General features: G+C 40.7%; 1 protein-coding gene across 2 annotated transcripts in view; it reads right to left on the bottom strand.

Moving 5' to 3' along the window:
* Positions 1 to 21,888: 21,888 nt before the first annotated feature.
* LOC122670140 (pseudouridine-5'-phosphate glycosidase) overlaps positions 21,889 to 24,924 on the bottom strand; it is a 57,183-nt gene continuing 54,147 nt past the window's right edge. For both annotated transcript variants that reach the window (XM_043867117.1, XM_043867118.1), the window contains exons 9-15: positions 23,786 to 23,892; positions 23,614 to 23,691; positions 23,023 to 23,068; positions 22,821 to 22,941; positions 22,647 to 22,732; positions 22,343 to 22,426; positions 21,889 to 21,993 (exon numbers count right to left, since the gene is read on the bottom strand). In XM_043867117.1, coding sequence (XP_043723052.1) covers positions 21,971 to 21,993; positions 22,343 to 22,426; positions 22,647 to 22,732; positions 22,821 to 22,941; positions 23,023 to 23,068; positions 23,614 to 23,691; positions 23,786 to 23,892 — 545 coding nt within the window. In that variant the 3' untranslated portion in view covers positions 21,889 to 21,970. The remainder of the gene's footprint in view (positions 21,994 to 22,342; positions 22,427 to 22,646; positions 22,733 to 22,820; positions 22,942 to 23,022; positions 23,069 to 23,613; positions 23,692 to 23,785; positions 23,893 to 24,924) is intronic.

The raw sequence follows: 24,924 nt of genomic DNA, 5'->3' as shown, positions 1-24,924 counted from the left end.
AGGAAGGCATAGCAATTATTATTAGGATTTGTTTCATGACAGTTGTCAATCTTGTGAGTTGTGAGTTGTGAGTTCTGAGTCTTGTGACTTGTGAGTTGTGAACTTGTGACTTTGTGAGTTTGTGTATTGACTATTGAGTATTTGAGTATTGAACTAATGACTTTATGCACTTATGAATTTTTGAGTTTAAAGTTTAAACTAAAAGCCACATTTTACTTTATTTTTAATTCATTACTTTGTTTCAATTTGTTATTATGTCTTTGAGTACTTATACAGTTAGACAACGTGTATTTAACTATTTTTACATCAGAGTCCGATCGTATACTATCAATCAAGGGTGCAAACCCAAAACACCACTTTGAGTTCACTTTTTTGCAATATGAAGGTTTAAATGTGTTTATTTAGCTTAAACAAAGGTGTAGATGAAGTATCAAGCCTTAATATGGCAAAAAACCCACCGAAATGGACTACTAAAATATGACAGAAAAATATCATATTTCGGCAAAATATTGGTACATTTCGGATATTTCGGGTATCTCGGCCAGCCCGAGATATTGATATATCGCGAGATCTTGAACCTTGCTAGGAATGATGTTTTCTCAGTAAAAAGTACTTACCACTTACTTTGTAACCAATGGCTGGATAATGAAAGTAACAACACATGTACTGTAGCCTTACAAAGGTGGAAAGAGGTCCCTATAATGGTGTGGACGTCAATTTGGAGCTGTGCTACTCTCCCAAAAATCAAAAAAATTTTATGGAGGGCGGTTGAAAACGGAATTGCTTCAGCATTTGCACTAAATCGTAGGAGAATCGCTATTGGTAAAGAGTGTTTGAGATGCAGGTCTGGGGAAGAGACACCTGAACACATTCTTCTACATTGCCCATACGCATGTGCTATTTGGTTTGGGTGCAATCTGCCACAGTGCATTCCTTCAGGGGTGAGTTTATCTTAATGGATTGTAGGGTGGTCATCATATCTCACAATGGGTAGAGCAGTGGGGAACAAGGCTCGATCCCTATATATGTTCCTTTATCTGTTGGCATATTTGGTGTGCGCGAAATGAACTCCTCTTCATAGCAAAGGCTATCTCTCCAACTAATATTATTTTGGTAGATCGATCATATGTTGAATTTCATGATTCTACAGTGACGCCATAACAAGCTACCACCATCACACTGGCTGTTCCTACACCCTCTTTACCTCCGAGATGGACACCTCCTCTCCCTAGTTCCTACAGGTTGAGTTGTGATCATGGGATCCGAAGAGTAAGCGTAGCGGTGCTTTGTCATTCGCAATCACCGTGGGGAGTCTCTTTTGGCTATATCAAATCCACTATATTTTGCAGACATTTCGGTGGGTGACAGGGGTATCAATGGGTTGAGCTGGGCCAGAGTTGCACTAAACCCTAGCCAAACCCTAAGAGCCTTAACCTAAACCCAAGCCTAGCCCAACCCTGCCAGGGCAAAGCATACCCTCCACCAAGCTTGACCCTAGCAGGGTCTTCCCAAGCCTGGCCCTGTTGGCCCTGAATATCTTTGCCCATTGAGCTTTGGAAATAACAAAGCCCACTCATAGCCCAACCTATAAAAAAATACAATTTTTCGAACACAGGTTGCTTCTAGACTCGAACTCGTGACTAATTGGTCACAATAGAAGAATTTTAACCGTTGCACCAAGGCAGACTCTTTGTATGTTTTTTAAATATATAGTATATAATACAAGGTCGGGCTGGCCTTGCCAGGGTTGAGGCCTCAACCCAAGCCCGACCCGGCCTTGCCTAGGCCAGTAAAACACAAAACCTAGCCCGACCCTATATTAAATACAGTCCCTGGCCCAGCCCTATTTGGGCTCAGTGCGGGTTCGAGTTGGCTGGGTTTTTTTGATACTCCTAATGGGTGAGGTTATGGCCATTCGAGAAGCCCTCCTTGAAGCTATTTCAGAAAGGTGTGTACTCTGGTGGTAGAAGGTGATAACTAGGAAGTTATTAACTGCTTAAGGAACTTTCTAAAGGCTTCACCTCTTATTGTTCGGATGGTAACTAATGATATTCGACATCTTGCGACTTATCTTGATGATGTGTCGTTTGAATTTGTTTCAAGGGATGTAAATACTATTGTAGACTCCCTTCACGGATAGGATAGTTTGGTCCAATTCCAATCCTTGTTTCTTTGTTAATATTGTTACAGAGTCCATGAGTATAATCTGTTCTTATCAATAGATTCTATTTCTAACCAAATAAAAAAAAATAAAAAATGGACATTGGTGATCCCATGGTTTCTCAGCAATGACTTCTTTCCTTCGCCCTCCAACATCTTCAACGATATTCCAAGTTTGGGTTTGCCCTTGTGAAATTGACTCTTAAGTAGTCTTATCTCAACCATTTGACCTATCATATCGTTAGCGCTGCCATAGGAGCCTAAATTGACTCTTTAACCATTCCTTCAAGCTTTATATTGCCACATAGGAAAATGCACCCATTCGAAACGAGCACCATATGGGAGAGATCCACCCAACTGTCCTTTCCCCATCAGCCCATGTTATGGATCTTGGTGCTTCTTCCAAGTCAAAAGTGGGGCGGCTTCGTTGGTGGAAAATGTGAAATGTTGGTGCAACTACACACATATATTCACTGAAGCTTCATGATGACTCACTTTCATATCCTTGCATGACTTCAATAAGTGACTGTTTCACGTGGAGTTTCGATCTTCCATCAAAGTTACACGGAGTAGCATTTGTCAGCAATAATAGAGGAAAAAAATTTGACGAATGGTTATTTTTTTATTGTTATCAGAGTTTTCGGAATCGGTAACGGATCTGCCAGATGAGTATCGGTGGATCGGTATAGATAAAAATCAAGTTTTTTGGAAAAAATATGACTGATCTAGATCGGATCGATCTGAATCAATATTGATTAAAAATCGATAGAAACCGATATCGATACTGATTACTAACTAAAACCTTGATTGTACTGTGGTCCTAGGATCTCTATGAATTTTTATCCTTTGTTTTCCGTTGCTCAAACAGTATCTGCTGTCCTCTCACATGGGGACGAATTGATGACTTAACCTCCATGTCCGAACACATTTCCTGAGGGAGGTTAAATCATCAGTTCACGTCCCATGTGAGAAGACACCACTGTGCTATTCAGGCAACAAACAACAAAGGATAAAAATTCATAAAGACCCTAAGGCCACAATACAAGCTTATAATGGATCTTTATCCCCTCAATTGACCTGCCTGTCAATTTCCTCAATTCCATCTAATGGGGGGTGGAAATGATCACCCTATCTCCTGCCCGAATACACTGTCCGAGTGGGGTCCACCTCCCTCTATTAGATGGAATTGAGAAAATTGAAGGGTAGGTAAATTGAGGTGATAATTTTCTGGCTTATAATCCCCACTAAAAATCATTCACTTTTGAGTGTTTATCGGAATATTTTACCCCCACTACATAGTACGTTAGGATCTAACATGCAATCTTGGATGCCACCTCTTAAGATTCCAAAGTGGTGGATTATAAATAGGGCTGTTAATGGATAATCGAAAATCCGAATTCGATCCGCATCCGTATCCGTTTAAGGGCATGATCCAATTATATTAATTGGGATTTTCTCTTATCCCCATCAATTGGAGTGCCATGTAACTATGCAATATCAACCCTAGGCTGCCTGGCTGGCCTCTGCTCTCTCTGCTCCCTCTGCTCCCTCTGTTGACTACTATTCCCTACCTTCTGCTTTCCTTTCGAATGTTGAATTTCACGGTCCGCCATAATAATACTTATTTACTACAATGTAAGTAAAACAAACGATTAAAAACTTAATGTAGAAGTATTTCAATTCAGACTGAGAGTAGTAAAACAATTGTATAACTATTTAATGTTTTCCTCATAATTAAAAAAAAAATTTAAATAATTTTTATATAAATATTGACTTAACACAACAAAATCGAAAGGGTAAAATACACGTACCCCTTGTAATGCACCCAATATTCTTTGTACCCTCTAAGCTTTTGATAGGTCCACGTACCACCCCTACTTTGCCCCCCTAAAGCCATTTAAGTCCAAAATGCTAAAAAATGACCAAACTACCCTTTCTTCTATCTTTTTTAAAATTTGAAACGACCTAATTGCCCTGAACTATTTGCTAAAGTTTGAAAAGACCAAAATGCCCTCATCTTCCCCAGATCATCATCCTCTTTTACATACCCAATACTACCACCACCACCCACCATTAACACCATCACCACCGTGAAGCCCCAGCTCCAACTCCTCCACCTCTACCACAGAAACCTAAGAAGGAGAAAATCCTCCTCAAGATAGGCTCTACTTGCTGGAAAAACACTCCCATGTGATCTGCTCCTTCGATGCTGAGACTAAGACCTGGGGACTCTGATCATCAGTCCTAGCAAGTCCTTATGTCCCTCTGGTATTTCACTTTCGTTTTTGGAATTCTCTGTCCGGCGTTCGAAACCAAGTTTATAAACCATGGCAGAGAGGTTCCTCTTGCGCTCTCTCAACTAGAATCTAATTGACCTGAAAATTTAAGAGAAGATTTCTAACACAAAGATCTCTAAAGATCGATCACAAATCAGCCGAAATAACAATCTGAACATTAATAAAAAAAAAAATTCCTGAAACTAGAAGTAGCGGTAGAAGCAGGATCAGACTTGATTTCAGGCAAGTATCTCTAAACAAGAAGGTGTAAAGGAGGTAACTTTCTAGGATTTAAGTCACCCTTGGGGAAAAACTAACCCCCAAAATTTCAGGTAGTTCTGAGTTGCAAACATGGAGTGCCAGCGAACTCTTCTCAAACCAACAACACTGCCAGAATAGATATCAGAAGAGGATAATAGCAAGAATATCCGATGAGGAAGAGAAACAAAGAGGGAGGGGGGGAGAAGCTATTATTTTCTGGTTAGAATGCCAAAATTCTTGAAGCGATGAATTTTTTGTTAGAATGTCAAAACCAAAAATGCATTTGTTAATGGTGATTGATCTCCATGTCTTTTAATTATTGGGGTTTAGTGTTTACAAAATACCCAACAAATTAACTTCATGTGCTATAATTGTGTCTAATAATAATATACCAACCAAAACCCTAACCCGAGGGGGGACATCAAAACGAGCACTCCACTCAAACAAACAAGAAGCAGAGAACAACCCAGAAACCCTTGTGAAGAAGGGAATTCAATGGTAAGGGCGGCGGTGGTAGTGGAGGAATAGGCAAGGGAGGAATTGGTAAGGGTGGAGGAGTTGGAGGTGGTGGTGGAGGCGGGGCTTAACGGTGGTGATGGTGATACTGGTGGGTGGTGGTGGTGGTTTGGGGAAGATGAGGGTATTTTGGTCTTTTCAAATTTTAACAATTAGGTCTTTTCAAATTTTAGAAAAAAAGAAGAAAGGGTAGTTTGGTCATTTTATAGCATTTAACTCCTGGTGTGGACTTAAATGGCTTTAGGGGGTAAAGTAGGGTGGTACGTGGACTTGTCAGAATCTCAGGGGGGTACGAGGAATATTGGGTACATTATAGGGGGTTACTTGTATTTTATCCAAATCGAAATGATTGAACATAATATATATCTAATGCACTTAAAAAATATGTAGAAATTACTTTTATAATTTTTCATGATTTTTTGAACCAAAACCTAATATTTTTCCTTATTTATTTCTTTTTTTTTAATTTTTAAATATTTTTCTTAATTTCTAAAAATAAAAATAATTATTTATGGGTAAAAAAATATTTTCGACACCGTGAAACCGTAAATCGGCCATTAGTGTCTAACATATATTTAATTGATCCCCATCCAATTTATATTACCCTAATTTATAACTATTTTTGTTGCAGGAAAATCAATTTTTTAAATCAGAAAATTAAAAAAATAAAATACATATGAAAAAAAAATTTCGACACCTTGAGGTTGTAGATCGGCCTCTGATGTCTAACATTTATTAATATCATCACCGTCCAACATCTATTGAACATACTATTTTCAAATCCTTGGAGGATGTGCTTGGATGAGGCTCCGACGTGTTTCCGGCGACAATCCGTTGAGAATGATGCCACACAATGCTTGAATAAGGCTTGGAAGAATGGAAGCAACAAAAAACTGAAGGAAGAAGAGCTCTATGCAGGTCTCGGTCGAAATTTTGGCCGAGACTTGCGAGGTTTGGCTTTTAAAGGCTGAGTCACGTGAGGCTTTTAAGCCTTTGTAACAGTTTCGGTCGATATTTCGGTACATGACCGAAATATCCCAAAATCTGTCGAAATAACGCCAAAGTTTATACATTTTTCAATTCGCTTGGGCATTTCGTCTCGGATGGCTCAAGATCTCCGAAATATGTCAATATATTGGCGATGTTTCACGAAATCTTGTACCATGATTCTTAGAGCTACCCGAAACCTGATAACCCTCTAAAGGAAACATACCAAGTGGGAGTTTGAGAATGGCATCCCTATCATATCTTCTTGGTGAAAATAACGATCCAATATATTCCATCTCTAGCGTCATCTATTATTTTCATTAATAAGTTCAGCAACCATAAGCAACGAACATGTAGAAATAGGTGGGTGTTTTACCTTGAAGCCAGGTAGAGAAGGTATACATATGTTAGATGATATTTTAACCCTTTCTCTTGTACCAATATGCCATAGAATGCCCATCTGCAACACTTTCCGGCCTTCCATATATAATGCTTCTCCACACCCAAGAGGGATTGGACCCCATATTTGCCTCAAGAAACTCCTTCTTAGGGAAATAAATCGCCTTGATAAATTGTGTCCACATAGAGGTAGGCCCACTCCAAAGTAGCCACGCTACCTTCGATAAGAGGGCTCTATTGTGTAGAGCTGGATTCCTGAAGCCTAATCCATCCCTTTCCTTCAATTGGCATAATTGCAGTCAAGATATCCAATAAATTTTCTTCTTCTCTGATCCATCACACCGAAAGAAATTTGTTGCTACTCTATGCAAGCACTCATGATGAGAAACTGGGAGTTTAAAATGTGAGCCAACATAGTTTGCAAGAGAGAAGGCAACAACTTGAGCATTGTCTCCTTACCTGCAAATGATAAAAGTTGATGTTTCCAGCTACTAACACATTCCCTGCTTTATCCGAAATCTCCTTAATAAAGTGGACCTGGACACTCCAAATTCCGTCGGAAGCCCCAAATATTGGTAGGGCTCTTCCCATAAGGAATTTTCCAAACTACGCGAAAATCACCGTTGAAAACGAAGGGGTGCATTTGGGCTAAAGGAGAGGGAGGAATTTTTAAGAGTCACCTCCTAACCACTTGCCTTACAATAAACTTCTAGGCATTCCTTTAGCTAATAAACCTCTGCCAAGTTTACTTTTGAAAAAAGTAAACAATCATCGGCAAACATGAGATGTGTACCGGCCTTGTACAATTGCGCACCCCAATACCACCAAGCTGGCTTTCTTCTTCTGAACTGGAAATAACACTGCTAAGTGCTTGAGAACACTGTATAAAAAGTGCAGGGGACAGTGGGTCACCATGGTGGATGCTCCTCGAAGGAAAAACTATGCCACGAATACCTCCATTGATGATCAACTTGTAAAAGACAGATATGAGACCGGCCATGACCATCTGTATCCATTAAGGAGAGAATCTGAATTTCAGAAGCAGTTGTTCAAGGAAATCCCACTCAACCCCATAATACGCCTTCTTCATATCTGTCACACCCCTATCCCGACAAGGGATAAAATACAATATCAGGGTATGATTGGGGTGACACGCGTCATCCCACCTCACCGCCAGGATCTCGATGCAGTGGCCAACTCACAGTCATAAACCAATATTACAATACAATAATATCGAGTGCGAAAGATAAAGGAATATTACATTTCCAACGATCATAAAATAAGCGGAAGCGCTTACTGAGTTACCTCATGTTCACACGGCTAAGTGATACATAAATAGTTTGGATGGATATCCCGAATGACCATAGCATAACTACCCCAAAACAAGTATAACAATAAATATTTATATAAGGCACGTGGCCCCCAAAAAAAAAAAAAAAAGAAGGAACAAGTCCCAAGTATCAATACAGCCCGTAGGCACAATCATCATGGGCAACAATCGCCATGATCCTCGCCACGGTCTCTCGGCTCCACAAGAATCATCTCGCATCAAAATCTAAAAAGAATGTGTACACGGGGTTAGCTCCATCGAGCTAGTGAGAGAGAAAAGGGGATGCACAATCACACAATCACAAATAGTCCATGGTGCATGCCATTATTAATTCATTTACCACCTAACACACAATGCTAAGTCAATAGGTATATGCTACTCGCAATAACTCGGGAAGACACTGTGGATCCTTCCATTCTCACCACAATGCAACCTCAATTATTACTATGGAGCCCGCCGGTCGTAGTCATCACCACCCGCAGGCGGACCCGATAACCATTACTACCCCCGGCCTGGCCTCTCTAACTCTCCACAGCAGAGTGTGCTCGCTACCCAACACCTAAACCCCGTTGGTAAGGGTCGTAGCATAGGAACTCGAGCCTAACCACGATATACTACATGAATCCTATCGTGTTGAGAGGTACATCCGGGTGTGTCAATGTCCCATTCCATCTAACCCCGGTACCAAGACAACACGGCGCATACAGTAAGAATGAGATGCAATATACAATTCCACGTAATCCAGGGGTTTCGCAGCGATTTCCAAGACCGTAACCCAACACAAATCCATGTCATCCAAATCATCATCATCGAATAAGAATAAATGCAAATATGCAATCATGCTTTAATGATAATGTCATAATATAATTCATAAATGCATGAATAAGCAATAGTAAACAAGCTCAACAATCACCCAAACCCACTCACCAATTACTTCAAATGGAATTTGTATAAGCGCAACGATTCCCGCTCAAAATCACCCTATTGCACATATGTTGGCACCTATGGAAGTGAATAAGAGTGTGAGAGAGTGTAGGGAGGCCTCAATGAGAAACCCCACGCTTATATAAGTTATAAGCCTTAAAACCTGCATCGGAGGCAACGCGGACTCAAGCTTGCCTCCAACCTTGCCTCCGACCTTCCCGCGAGCTCAGGCCACACATCGGAGGCAAACATCGGACTCACGCAATCTTGCCTCCGACCTTGCCTCCGACCTTCCCGCAAGCTCAGACACATCGGAGGCAAACATCGGACTCACGCAGTCTTGCCTCCGATGCAACCCAAGTGTGATTTCAAGGTCTTTAAAAGTCCAGGGTTGTCCCATTTGGTTCTCTAAGCCTCAAGGGACAAGGGAGGGGTGTCTTGGAGTCTATTTGGGTCTTAGAAACACCCAACATTCAAAGATTTAAGGGGGTTTAAAGGATCAAAAGCTCAAAAATCCAGATTTGGGGTTTTCTTTGGTGGTTGAAGCTTTAGAATCAAATAGATTCAGCAAGAGGTCAAAATAGAGGTCTTTATAGGATTGTAATGAAAATAGGAAAGCATCCTACAAGGGGAAACTACACATGACTCGAGTTAACCCTTTGGGTTTCCAAAAAGAAATCCCCATCTTGGGGCTGCAACCAACGAACCACCCAAGCTCAAACGAGCAAGGGGGAAGAGAGAAAAATGGGGGAAAAGGGCACTTGGCTTACCTGGTTTGAGGTACACACGATGTGCCCTCTTTAAAGCTCCAAACCCAGCCGTTTCCTTCTTCTTCTTCCCTTCCTTCTCCTTCTTCTCCTCCTTGCCGCCTCCTCTCTTCAAAGCTCTCCTCTCCTTTTCACGATTAGGTTAGGAAAGAAAAGAAAAAGAAAGACTAAGGAATAGTCTTACCCCTCTCTCTCATATAGAAAATCACTTTTATTGGCCTATTTGGATAAGGCCTCATAAGTGTAGGCTAGGGTCTGTTTGGATAGGGTCAAACAACCATTCATCCCTACACAAGCTTTAAAATCCCTAATTTGGGCCCCAAGGCCCACATAAGGTCAAGTTAATAAAAAGGGGTAAGGGTAGGGTCAAACATGACAGGGCACCAATAGTACCTTAGCCATAGGGTCTCACCCACAAGGGTCCTTGTCACAGACATTGGATGCGGGTCGGAGGCAGCCGGAACCTTGCCTCCGATGCGAGTAGGAAGGTGGTTCCCACCATAAGAGGTCGGGCCTTTGGACCACACTTCGAGGGCTTTGAGAGGGCAGTAAGCACACAACAAAATTTGGTCAACTACTTACCCCGACATGTCAAGGTGCAACCTCCGTGGTCCCGACTAGTTTCCACAGGCAACCTCGTACTATGGTCAATATAGTGGTTTGACCACCAGTGAGAACAACTCACCGGCATACGTGGCAGTGATAACTACACGTCACGGGGAAGAATTAATAATTAATTATACTCCCGGGGTGCGGGTATAACATTCTCCCCACCTTACAAGAAATTTCGTCCCCGAAATTTGAGGCGCTAGGGTCTCAAGTGATAAGGGCATTGGATAACAACATCCCAAGTCACCCACATCTTAAACTAAGTCAAAGGTCGGGTCAAGATGAGGCAAGGCCTACATGTCACCGCAAGTCGGTTCCACAATTCTCTTTTCCTTACAGGTCACATTACCACAGGGGTGTGGTTCACAATAACCCTAGGAAAACAGGGTTCCAACTACTAAGTTAAGTCTCAAGGAACAAAGGTTCCCTAGATCTTCCGCACTGGTGATACCACTCTAGCCTTCACTACTCGGTCATTCTTGGGTTACGAGGATTTAACCTGTCCATGACCCAACATAGGGTTTACATTCTAAGGCTTTCACATCTGGTTGTCTCATTACCTAACCCAACTTTAGAATGATTTGGAATATTGATGGAATCTCCTATTGTTCACTCCCAAGACGGAGGGAACGCATTTGGTGATCCATTACCCCATTCATATCTGTCGTTGGAGAAGGTCTTGTTACATCCCCGCCTTTCACAACCTTTAAACCTACTACACAGCTTATCCCACAGGAAGAGTCCACATCAGTCCTCTTTCGAGAACCAATAACCCTTCAATAGTTTTGGTCCAAGTCAACTCTTCAAGCAAGTCTCAATAAATTAACCTACTCGGTCATTAAATTCATTATTCATTACCCTAAGGTTTGGTCAACCAAGGTCAGGGCTCCAACTAGTTTCACAGCAAGGTCGAGGTAAGTCATACTTGTAGTACCAGAGAATCACTCTAGTCACACAAGTCCAACGTTCTAAGGGATATCTATATATATATATTTATCACACCAATATGTAGGCATAGATTCAATAATTACATTCAAATCCCTATGGAGATATCTGTCATCTAGGTCAATCCACCAGAACAAGAAGTTCTCAGCACGGTTCGCTAAGTCCTTTCTTTGGAAAGTCGAATCACGGTGTAGGACTTTCTCTATGAGTCTAAACAAGGTTTGGATGGACCAAGTAAAGTCCAAATAGAGTCATCACTAGCTTGAGGTGTTATGAGTGACTTCCAAATACACGTGACCTTCATGGCTTACTCAAATAAATAGCCCAAACCAGCCTATTACTTTCCTTTCCTAGTACCTACCCACAGGTTTAGATTCTACGCACCCCCTTAAGGGTCTCTACCCGCATAGATTTAGGTTTCCCTATCCATAAGGTTTGAGTCCTTACATTCATAGGGTCTAAGGATCTTCATCCTCAAGGGTAACTCTTCTCCTTTTAGGTAAGAGAGGAGTCACAGCGTTACCAATGCCTGCTAGTTCTTATTAGCTGGCCCATGGTACAAGTCCTAACCTCTTTCAATTTTTAGGTATTAACTAGACTCATGTGGTCCCCACAAATGGGTCACACAACAGGGGTGTCCGATCTAGGGTATAGGCACAAGATCATCACATATAGGTGTGGTCAAAAGGTCTCCAAAATAGGCTCAAAATCTTAAAAGAAATCGTGGACTCACAAGCGACGCCAAGACTCGGGTGCGTTCGTGGCTCCTCCGTGAAAATAGGTAGAGCGGATTAACGGGCGGATGTGGAATGCAAATCCGTCATTCGTCCGGTCTCGAAGTCTCAAAGGCAGAGAGAGTTGAAGTCAAACGGATCTACGGACGACGCATGAGTGTGGATCCGTTCGTTGATCCGCATTTTAAAATGATAATTTCGAGTTTTGTGCGGAGCGGATTCACAACAAGTGGATCCGTTCGTTCGCTTGTTCGTAGAATTTTAACAAAACAGAGCCACGAGTTTTAAAACGCATTTTTGGCTCCAAAGAAAAGGACATAACCGCAGGGAGAAAAAGCTCTACAGGACTTTCGCTCAAGCTCCCCTTAGGTGGTTTTCTTGTAATCTTAAGCCTCAAGGTTCAACTCTTACTTGTTCATGATATGACTTTCTTCTCATTCCTACTTTCTCTTTCTTGGATTTGGGATGAATCATCTCAAGTTGTGATCATGTCTTGATTTTGCTTGTAATCCCATGGCCATGTACACCAAGTCCATGCCAAAATCGATTGGTCGGAACTAGGGTTTTTAGATGTAAATCAAGCCCTATTTGATCGATGGCACTAAGTTGTTGGATCCTCGTTTGATTATTGCATCTTTTATAAATTTTCAAGTCTTTGCAAACATTTTAGAGATTGTTGCTATGTTTGTCATGTCTAGTTGAATTTTACTAGGATTATGTTCAGGTTTTGGTTGTGGTAAAGTCCTCAATTCACAATATTTTGGGAAAACTCTCCAAGTTCAAATCTAATTCTTTTACATGCCATAAAATCTCATAGAAAATTATCACATTGTCTTATCTTCAAACATATTTTCTTGTATACATGATTGTTGATAAAATCCTTAGAATCTTTCCTCTTCTTTTTTGCCATATTTGATTCGGTCTTACTAGATAGGGCTTAGCTTACATTCTCTGAGTTGTCACAAACCATATTTACTTGTTTTCCAAGATTCAAACTTCCAACCACAAAATCTGAAAAAATTTCTTTGAAGTTCAAGGCATGCTCCATGTTTGAATAAACCAATTTCTTGCTTGAACCCACTATTTTGTATAAAATATTACTTTCTAGGCATATTATGACCATGAATCTTCATTATTTATCATGTCATTCACATAATGGCCATGCCTTTCCTTTTTCCCCAACTTCTTAGATCACAATTTGATAAAAATCAGAAATTTCTAGCATAAGAATATTGTTGTAATTTAATTTGCTTTGGGAAAAGAATCAAAGGCTAGATTTTAAACCTCATAACCTTACATTGATCATCTACTTAGGCCTTAGCATTCAAGGTATTAATTTGCTAGCTACTTGGCTTTTAGCTGCAGGTTAAAACAATCAATGGCTCCAAGAACACGGCGTGCATGCGTGGAACAAGTTGCACCAACTCGTCCTAGATCCACTATGGTTTCAAAAGATAGAGGACCAAGAGCTTTACCAAGACTACTTCCGCTTCAAAAATCTAGTGGAAGGGGCGGAATGTAGTGTTGGATGATCTCAAAGCATACAAGGTGGAATAGAGATTCGAGGCATTGGGGTGGACCGACATTCTCAACCTCCCCGAACCATATTACCCAAAACTCATCGGATATTTCTATGCAAATCAACACCGGAACCCGGCACACAAAACTATCGGGTTGTTTCATATGTAAGGGGGTTCCTATAGCCTTCATCGCAGCATAGTTGGCCGGCATTATCAATGTCTCCATTGGGGAAGAGAAGACCTACTATTCACCTGGAAGGAATCCCTACTCCTTCATCAAAGAGAGGTAGTGACATTCTCGGCCATCAAAGCGTGAACCTACGAGTGGTGGATGGCTTCGATGAGGTCACGAAGCAACTCTTCGACCAGACTCGGCGCCTAGAGAGTATCGAGAGAGGGGTAGATGACATCAACACCTTTCTTGGTCGCGGTGGTGGCGGTGGTGCAAATGACTAGCCCACTTTCTCTCAACAAATTGAAGTTATCCCGGATCAGTTCTTCTAGTTCTTGTCTTAGGATGAACAACTAGGAACTTTTAGAAATGGTAGACTTGTATATTTAATTTGAGATAACCAGAATCAAAAGTTTCAATTGGAACAAATGGGGTCTTGCATTCGAGTTGGGAAAGGCACGCTTATGCCCAAACAGAGAATCAAACAATTATAGTGTTTAGATTGGTATCTTTTGATTGAGCAGATGGAGTCATATGTTTTTGTTGGAATGGATGAAATCATGAATGTTGAAATGGGAAGGATATGATTGCCTCCCAAGAAGATTTGGAACAATTAGATATTTATAATTAATCTTATATGTATCTCGATGTATTTGCTTAATTCTCTCTTGTTTAAATCATTGCTTGATAATTGTGCTTAGTTATGATTGATTCATTAGTGTGTATGAATTATAGCATATAATTTCCCATCTATGACCTACTTAAGACTCAACCAAGCAATTACATTGTTGTAGCTTAACAGCCTATGGTTCAAGTCCTAAGCTCCATGTTACCTATTATCTTCTAAGTCCTTGTTTCACCACAATCGCCTTCTCCCGTGTCCGCACACAATCATTTATGTTCTTGAAGATTTTTAGTTTAGAACCTAATTGTAAAGAGTAAATCAAGAGTCCGCAAGACTATGGTCGGTGCGAGCATCATTGCTCGATACCATGTTGTCACACCCCTATCCCGACAAGGGATAAAATACAATATCAGGGTATGATTGGGGTGACACGCGTCATCCCACCTCACCGCCAGATCTCGATGCAAAGGCCAACTCACGATCATAAACCAATATTACAATACAATAATATCGTAGTGCGAAAGATAAAGGAATATTACATTTCCAACGATCATAAAATAAGCGGAAGCGTTCTGAGTTACCTCATGTTCACACGGCTAAGTGATACATAAATAGTTTGGATGGATATCCCGAATGACCATAGCATAACTACCCCAAAACAAGTATAACAATAAATATTTATATAAGGCACGTGACCCCAAAAAAAAAAAAAAAAGAAGGGAACAAGTCCCAAGTATCAATACAGCCCGTAGGCACAATCATCATGGGCAACAATCGCCATGATCCTCGCCACGGTCTCGGCTCCACAAGAATCATCTGCATCAAAATCTAAAAAGAATGTGTACACGGGGTTAGCTCCATCGAGCTAGTGAGAGAGAAAAGGGGATGCACAATCACACAATCACAAATAGTCCATGGTGCATGCCATTATTAATTCATTTACCACCTAACACACAATGCTAAGTCAATAGGTATATGCTACTCGCAATAACTCCTAGAAGACACTCGTGGATCCTTCCATTCTCACCACAATGCAACCTCAATTATTACTATGGAGCCCGCGCCGGTCGTAGTCATCACCACCCGAGGCAGCCCTCGATAACCATTACTACCCCGGCCTGGCCTCTCTAACTCTCCACAGCGCGGAGTGCTCGCTACCCAACACCTAAACCCCTGTTGGTAAGGGTCGTAGCATAGGAACCGAGCCTAACCACGGATATACTACATGAATCCTATCGTGTTGAGAGGTACATCCGGTGTGTCAATGTCCCATTCCATCTAACCCCGGTACCAAGACAACACGGCGCATACAGTAAGAATGAGATGCAATATACAATTCCATCGTAATCCAGGGGTTCCGGTGCGCATTCCCGAAGACCGTAACCCAACACAAATCCATATCATCCAAATCATCATCATCGAATAAGAATAAATGCAAATATGCAATCATGCTTTAATGATAATGTCATAATATAATTCATAAATGCATGAATAAGCAATAGTAAACAAGCTCAAACAGTCACCCAAACCCACTCACCAATTACTTCAAATGGAATTTGTATAAGCGCAACGATTCCCGCTCAAAATCACCCCATTGCACATATGTTGGCACCTATGGAAGTGAATAAGAGTGTGAGAGAGTGTAGGGGAGGCCTCAATGAGAAACCCCACGTTTACATAAGTTATAAGCCTTAAAACGCATCGGAGGCAACGTCGGACTCGGCAGCTTGCCTCCGACCTTGCCTCCGACCTTCCTCGCAGCTCAGCCACATCGGAGGCAAACATCGGACTCACGCAATCTTGCCTCCGACCTTGCCTCCGACCTTCCCTCGCAGCTCGGGACACATCGGAGGCAAACATCGGACTCACGCAGCTTGCCTCCGACCTTCCCGCAGCTCGGGACACATCGGAGGCAAACATCGACTCACGCAGCCTTGCCTCCGATGCAACCCAAGTGTGATTTCAAGGTCTTTAAAGCCCAGGGTTGTCCCATTTGGTTCTCTAAGCCTCAAGGGACAAGGGAGGGGTGTCTTGGAGTCTATTTGGGTCTTAGAAACACCCAACATTCAAAGATTTAAGGGGGTTTAAAGGATCAAAAGCTCAAAAATCCAGATTTGGGGTTTTCTTTGGTGGTTGAAGCTTTAGAATCAAATAGATTCAGCAAGAGGTCAAAATAGAGGTCTTTATAGGATTGTAATGAAAATAGGAAAGCATCCTACAAGGGGAAACTACACATGACTCGAGTTAACCCTTTGGGTTTCCAAAAAGAAATCCCCATCTTGGGGCGCAACCAACGAACCACCCAAGCTCAAACGAGCAAGGGGAGAAGAGAGAAAATGGGGGAAAAGGGCACTTGGCTTACCTGGTTTGAGGTACACACGATGTGCCCTCTTTAAAGCTCCAAACCCAAGCATGCTTTCCTTCTTCTTCTTCCCTTCCTTCTCCTTCTTCTCCTCCTTGCCGCCTCCTCTCTTTCAAAGCTCTCCTCTCCTTTTCACGATTAGGTTAGGAAAGAAAAGAAAAAGAAAGACTAAGGAATAGTCTTACCCCTCTCTCTCATATAGAAAATCACTTTTATTGGCCTATTTGGATAAGGCCTCATAAGTGTAGGCTAGGTCTGTTTGGATAGGGTCAAACAACCATTCATCCCTACACAAGCTTTAAAATCCTAATTTGGGCCCCAAGGCCCACATAAGGTCAAGTTAATAAAAAGGGGTAAGGGTAGGGTCAAACATGACAGGCACCAATAGTACCTTAGCCATAGGGTCTCACCCACAAGGGTCCTTGTCGCGAGCATTGGATGCAGGGTCGGAGGCACCAGAACCTTGCCTCCGATGCGAGTAGGAAGGTGGTTCCCGCCATAAGAGGTCGGGCCTTTGGACCACACTTCGAGGGCTTTGAGAGGGCAGTAAGCACACAACAAAATTTGGTCAACTACTTACCCCGACATGTCAAGGTGCAACCTCCGTGGTCCCGACTAGTTTCCACAGGCAACCTCGTACATATGGTCAATATAGTGGGTTTGACCACCGGAGAACAACTCACTGGCATACGTGGCAGTGATAACTACACGTCACGGGGTAGAATTAATAATTAATTATACTCCCGGGGTGCGGGTATAACAATATCCAACTTCAGTGCCATAAATTCCTGCTTGCCCTTTCTCTTGTAGTTGATGTAATTAAATAATTCATGTGCGACAAAAACATTGTCTGAGAGACCTGTTGGGGACGAATGCTGATTGAGTAGGCGAAATTAAGAATTGTAGCACCTCCTTAAGCCGATTAGCCATTACCTTAGTAATGACCTTCACCGCAACTGGACACAAACTTATTGGGCAATAATGTTCTGCACTTTTAGGGTTAGGAATCTTGGGAACTAAACATAATAGAGTCTCATTACATTGTAAAAGTAACTGATCATTTCTAAAGGAAAAAATTGAAACAAAAGAGAATAAATCTTCCTGTGTAAAGTCCCAATATTTCTGAAAGAAAGCAAGTGGTAAACCGTCTGGTCCTGATGCCTTAAGTGGTGCCATTGCAAAAGGGCTGCCTGGACCTCCTCATTTGTTGGAATCGCACAAAGCTTGCGATTCATCTCCTCTGTGACTTGGGGCTGAATAGAGAGTAAGGTTTGCCGAAGTGCTTCTTGGTCCAACCCCTCTGATTGAAAAATGTGGTTGTAGTATGCAATCATCGCCTGGTACATCTCTGTCTTTGATCGAGTCCAATCTCCCTCAGAATTCTTGAGCTTTAGAATTTTATGTTTGCTTCGCTGCTGGATGGTAGTTAGGTGAAAAAATTTTGTATTCCGATATCCTTGCTGCAACCAGTCTATGTGTAATTTCTGCCGCCACATCTCCTCCTCCCTTTCAAATTCTTCATTTTAAAGTTTCATCACTTCTTGTTCACGGTCATGGGGTGAATTTGAAGGTGAATTTGAAGGGGAACTTGCCTGTAATGTTTCAAGCTCTTTCTCCAAGAGCTTAATTTTTGTCTGAACATGGCCAAAGGATTCCTTATTCCATTTCTGAAACATCGGCTTACAGTTTGCCATCTATTGGTACAAAACAGGAGTAGTAGCAATAGTTGGAGATTGAGACCAAGCAGTGCTAGCAATTGTTATGCATTCCGGGTGTCGAAACCATGCTGACTCAAAAAAAAAAAGGCAGATCTCCTTTAAAATTTCCACCGTCAGAGTCTATAATTATGGCCTTGCGATCAGAATTAAGACTTGGCTGCACTAGAACAGCAGCATTAAGGAAAGAATCCCTCTAATTTGGGTTCGAAAAAGCCCGATCAAGTTTGATTTTTATATGTGATCCCCCTTTTCTTTTATTGGACCAAGTGAACAAAGGACCATGGGAGTATAGGTCCAAAAAACCACATGAGTTGACCGTGTGTCTAAATTGATCAATTTCATGAGTGCGAGAAGTGCTTCCACCTTTCTTTTCATGTCAGGAGAAAAAAGAATTAAAATCATCATAACAAAGCCAGCTCAATGATCGACCTTGGCTTAAGTTTATAATACAATCCCATACAAGCTGCCTTTTGATCTTAACTGGATCTCCATACACAGTCATCATAAAGAAATTCACTCCACACGGCATTTTAACCTTTGAGTCAATGATGTAACGATCAACAGATATAATATCAACCTGAAAATCATCTCGCCGCAGGAGAGCAAATCCACCTGAAGCTCCTTGAGCATCAGCAGAGAAATAGTGCTGCATGTGGGGGGGGGGGGGGGGGGGGGGGGGGGGCGGCGGGGCCCCCCCCCCCATTCACCATATTTTCAGCTAATGACTTATGCCGATCTTGGCTCGCCTCCCATCCATGGGTACAAAAGCCCTTGTGCGTGGGGCTGGGCCTCAACCTCTGGGGGGCTTTTTTTTTTTTTTTTTTTTTTAGAGTTTTTTTGGGTTAAGAAACTCCATTGGAGCGTGGAGTGGGCGCATACGACAGCTTTCTCTAGCTGCCTCTGATCTGGTATATATAGATGCCCTTATATCAGGACCATAGCGAAAAGCTGGGAACTCCAAGCAAACAACAACATTATTGCATCCATGAGTATTATAATGTAATGCTTCCGCATCAAATAACGTAACACAATGTTTAACCTCATGATCAAACATTCCACAAAAATAACAAAATTGGGAAGCCTCTCTCATATTTAACTGATCGATACTGTAGTAGTAATGCTTGATCGTCTCTTGATGGTGACTGAGCTTTTAAGTGGTTTGATGATGTTGATTTCCACCCTACAACTTAGCTCTACTTCCGAATTGGACACCCTAGAAAAGCATAACTTGCTTGGGAAGTCCCACTTTGGCTAAGAGTTGAGAGGCAAGTTCCAGGCTAGCTAAAGAGTTCTTATGGCATCGAATGAAACTGTAACCAGAAATCTACATGTTGGAAATCCCAATCTTCAGAAGCTCTCCATTTTTCCATTACAGTAAGGCTACCGTCAACAGACCAAGGCCCCTAGTCCGAAACATTTGCAATGTCCAACAGGTGCTGGAATTGAAATTAAAAAAAAAATGATCACCATGTAAAGATATCACCTCCACCGGGTGCCTTGGGTTCCAAGCCTTCAACAGTGCTTCATTTACAGCTTGCCAACTGCACGGTTTACAAACCACTCACCTGTCCAATCAAAGAGAGTTCCCATTTATGGGTCAGGTGTTCTTCCAGTTCACCATCGAGAATCAAAGGTTCATCTTCCTCATCTGCATAAGCCTCCGAGTAGGTGGGAGGGGATTGTGGAGTAGGGGAAAGGGGAGGAGGTCCAGATGTAGTCTAGGGTGGTGTCATGGTAGTAGAGGTACTGGAAACTTTTGCAGGAGGAGGGAAGGGTTCAGTAGGAGATTTTGGAGATGAAAGAGAGAATTGGTGGAGGGTTACAATCCATAATGAAGGTTAGGGATTAATGGAAGCAGTAAGTAGAAGTTTGATCACGGTAAGAGCACCGAAGATAAGTTGCATAGAGAAAAATCACGCACTAGGTAGAGACATTGAGTTTAGAGAAAAATCAATTCACAATTGTCTTCCATTCACTCTTCATATCAGTGTTAAAGGACAGTTATGAAAACGATCTCAATTTGAATCCCATAGGAAATCAATCACAGGAAATTCTGGTTTAAAAAAATTATGAAACCAATCTCTTGCTTATCCCATAAGAATTAGGGAAAAGATAAGAAAAGAAAAACATCTTTTCAACCAATCCATGGAAGAGAGGGAAATATTCCACACCCGAATGCGCAGCGGAAATATATCGATTCAGGTTTCTTTTACATTCCATGAATATCAAACCAAATAAGATTAATCACAAAAGAATTGATTAGATTTGCTAACTTGTAGAGCCTCAAGTGTTACTCCTCCTCCTCTTGTATTTCTTTCAAGAGTTTAACTCTTTCTCTCCTCCAAGTTGGCTTGAATTCTACCTTCTATTCTCAGTATGCTTTTAATTGATGAAGAACCAGAATATTAATGGAAAAATAAATAAATAATTATTTAACATAAATAGATAATAAATATTGCACCATATCCATTAAATTAAAATAATTATTTATTTAATTAACAAATCCAAAAAATACTCTTAAATAATATCTTATTATGTATCAACCCTCCACTAATCAAAATCGTCTGCAATCTAAGCCATGTATACAAATACTATCAAACCCCATTGCATAGTACATGTCCATATTAGAGCGTTTGTGTATGTGATCGAAATCCGCAAAACACGATTAAATGTTTTAATAAAAAACATACATATATACTATGATTTTACGTAAAAATAAATTTTGCAAACCATTTTCAAATCGGTTCAAGATCCTAATTCTCATTCAACAATCCACAGACAACCTCTCTTTGATATTCCCCAATCGAGCAGTGGAGGCCATGTTGAGTGACTCTTTCACACACAAAATATTTGCGCATTCCTAAAATATCGATTTTGGTTCTATGAATCTCAGTCATTGATAAACCAAAAAATGCATTCACAATTTGCAGTGACAAGGCCTTCTCAGGATTTAGGTCTTGGTGACACATGTTTATCCCAAACTTACATCTGTCAGTAATACATAAGGAAATCCACATAATTAGGTTTTTTTCCAATACACATCAATTTCTGAATTCACATTCGTACCCTAACATCAACATTTCTAGGCATACCCAATGCGACGATCGTATGATAAGGGTGCCCAACTCAAACCCTAGTTGTGACTCGTGACTACCATTTTTTAAGTATAAACTTAAAGGACATATAATGCTAAAAAAGTTTATATCACATTTGATCATATTAAATCAAAATGTATAAAAGTTTCAATAAATAATAAACTGGGTTTGATGAACACATATCCAACAGTCATTCATACAACATTTGATGAGAGATTACTGCCAGACAAAAAAAAAAAAAGCTTTATAGTTCGCACAACTAGAATTGGGACCATATGAGAAAACTTTTTCCTAAAATTAAGATTTTTTAATTGAAAGTAAGAGTCATTACTTAATTTCTTACACCCTATTGAAAGACCTGCTTTATCCATGTTACTTACCAACCAAGAGGTGAGTTCTATTTTTTCCAGAAAAAAAAAAATGAGAAGAAAAGGGATGAAACCTCTCTCTGGGTTTCCTTATGCCTCTAACCCAAAAAAAAAAAAAAAAAAAAAAAAAAAAAAAACCTTGGAGAGCAAGTCATTCAAGTCAAGTCACAAATAAGAGAATGGCATGTAAGTGTTCCCAGGCTTATGATGCTGACTCAGCATTACCTGCCACAAGAAAAGCAAATTTGTTCATCAGTAGAAGAGATATACCAATGCTGAAGCAGAGGGATATTTGTTTTAGAGGTTTAAGCTGGCGATAGTGAGAAGAAATTAAAACGAAAGCAGTGAAGAAAAATGAAAAACAAAGGGACAAGCAAGAGCGTAGACACCCAAAAAACAATACACTAAAAATATAGATACAGTTCTAAGTGAAGTTTCATCTAGTGGGATCCTTCAAGAAGTGCTCCTTTACTTTTCTTCTTGGATGTATGGCTTCGTCAAAGGGGATAGCCGTTATAGCTCAACTGGTTTATTGGGTGTAAAGAGAATGCAAGTACAGAAAAGGAAAGCTAACCGTAATTACTGTTCTTTCTGAGCTTAGCAAGAGCTACAGCAGTCTTTGCACCAACAAGGGCATTGTTCTTCACAAGTGCAATGTCTTTGATTAGCTTAAGGAACTTCTCAGGTGGAAAGATAAAGTTAAAAATTAAATTATAAACAGAATAACCACATAAAAGTTAGAAATGTTGCAGCAAATGTGGAAATATGTTTTGTTTATCTCCCATTTATCTTTCTTTTTCTCTCCCTAACCAACCTGAAATATCTATAAATTGTTCTCAGACTAGATACCATGACTACTTTGTTGATACAAAGGATACTTGCAACCAGAGAGGCTCCTCCAGTGAGTTCGTTCACTTTTGCAAGCAAGAATGGAGTTTCTGCATTGCCAGTCACATTTTTATCCCTGTAGTTCCTTATCCAGTTCAGAACAAATAACATAGGATGACAGGTAGAATGTCATAAGAGGTGAACAAAACCAAAATTATTTGAACCTTGCTTCTTTAAGGGCCCTCTGTATTGCAGACTCAATCAAGTTTCCTGATGCTGCATGTTCTTTTGGGATTGGCACAGCTATCAAAATACCAGTTCCAAGCCCAAGTTTCATGTTTGCATCTGCAAATTAAAACCAAATAAATAAATAAATGGAAAAAATCCTGTACAAGGTAGTAAACAGAGCAATATCAATTCACTTGCCTATGAGCTCAGCACAGTCTTCAGGGGAATCCACATGGCAAGGAACCTACATTCCCAATTGTGGACACCAAGCATTTCAGTTAGGTAAATGGCATTCATAGAGACACACACACACACACACACACAGGTAGAGGCCTTGTTTCCATACTGTTACCACAATAATGTTTCCTCCCCTCAACTTCTATAAGAAACATGATACCTAAACTGCCTCAATATTTTCTTGTTTGGACTATTAACTACCTTAAAACTTATTACTTTGACCACCCATTTAATGCAGCACCTCTTGGATAGGTCGTAAATAGAGTTCACAAAACTGCAACCGAATTGATGATCTCAATCATCCGAACAACGAAACTTATTGTGAAACACTTTCACCTTTTGATACCCAATAGGTTGCGGTACAAATGAATCTCTTTGCATAAACATCTCTACTGGCTGTATGGTTCACGATGGAGTAAACACTTACCAAATGTACTGGACAACCAAACAAATTTGATAACCATTTCAATTTACAGAAACATAGAAGTGGGGAAGGGGATGAAATAGAAACTTCAAGAATTATTGAAGGAAAGAGAATTCCAAAAGATACACCTTGCAGCCACTTGTTTCAGTGAAAAAGGCTGGAAACTCGTTTGTCTTATACGCAGCAACTGTAACTCCTTGAGTTTCCTATATTTAAAGTTGGAAATGATAAGAAATATATTCTGTGATCAGGATAAAATGATACTTTGAAGCTACTTCAGAGATACAGCGGTATTTTTACCAAGTACTCAAGTGTTCTTGGGATATCTAAAATTGACTTGACACCAGCAGAGATAACTGCTACTGGAGTTCGTCCAAGCTCAGTAAGATCAGAAGATATATCCATTGCTGCAGAAGGTCAAAAGTCTAATATGAAAAATGAAAAAAATCACACAAAACAAATGAGGAAAAAAGTAAAGTTGAGACTTTTTCACCCACACTAACATACCGATAGAGAAAGGCAAAAGAAATTCTAAAGCCCTTATGCAATAAACATTTCCAAATAAAACTAAAATGAAAATAGTGACCAGCGACAAATTTAGATAATTATACAAAATTGAAAAGCTATATTGACAATTTCATTCTTTTTTCCCCCTCCCAAACTAGAGTCTCAGTTTTGACTTTCACAAGATTGATTTTTATCTTGCAAATGATCCATTTTAACATTGTCCTGATTCAATTGGTGGCACATGGCATAACTCTTGCTAACCAGAAGAGTTTATGTTTGCATCAATAGCTAGATGTTTAGCGTTGAAAAAAGATGGCTATTGGTTGAGAAAGAATCAATTGGATGGATGGTTCAAATCATCTAATCAATAGAATCTCTAGCCTATGGCATATAAGATGAGGAACTCAGGCTGAATAATCTAAGGCAATGCATAAATGAACTGACTGTGTTGTCGCATCAATGTAAATTTGGTGTCCCTTAGCTGGCCACCAAAATAAACCATCCAAATTGGATGGCTATTTTTCGCATAATAAGGGAAATTAACCAATCAAGACTACTGGATAAGATTCTATAACTGTTGTAATATGGGTTCAAGGGTAGAATTGTCCTAAGGGTATTTTTGTCCTTGTACCCATTCCAGAATGTTCTTCTCTTCATTATAAATAAAGATGGCTGTAGTCACTCTGACTAAAGCCAGTATTCACGGAATTTTACATGGTATCAAAGCCAAAAATATTCCGGGGATATGGGGATTAAGTTTTTTCCTTTTTTTCCTGTTTTTCTTTTTTCTCTCTCTCTCTTCTACTTCGTGATTCTGCCCTAAGGACAGCAACCATCGCAGGCCCTCCACCTTCCGCCAGCCCCTCCACCACCTCCGTCAGGCCCCACCAGCCTCTCCACCCCCTTCCGCCACCCCCTCCGGCCCCGCAGGC

The sequence above is a fragment of the Telopea speciosissima genome, chromosome 7, assembly GCF_018873765.1.
Source record: "Telopea speciosissima isolate NSW1024214 ecotype Mountain lineage chromosome 7, Tspe_v1, whole genome shotgun sequence".
Taxonomy (NCBI): Eukaryota; Viridiplantae; Streptophyta; class Magnoliopsida; order Proteales; family Proteaceae; genus Telopea; species Telopea speciosissima.
This window is presented reverse-complemented; position numbering and strand designations above follow the sequence as displayed.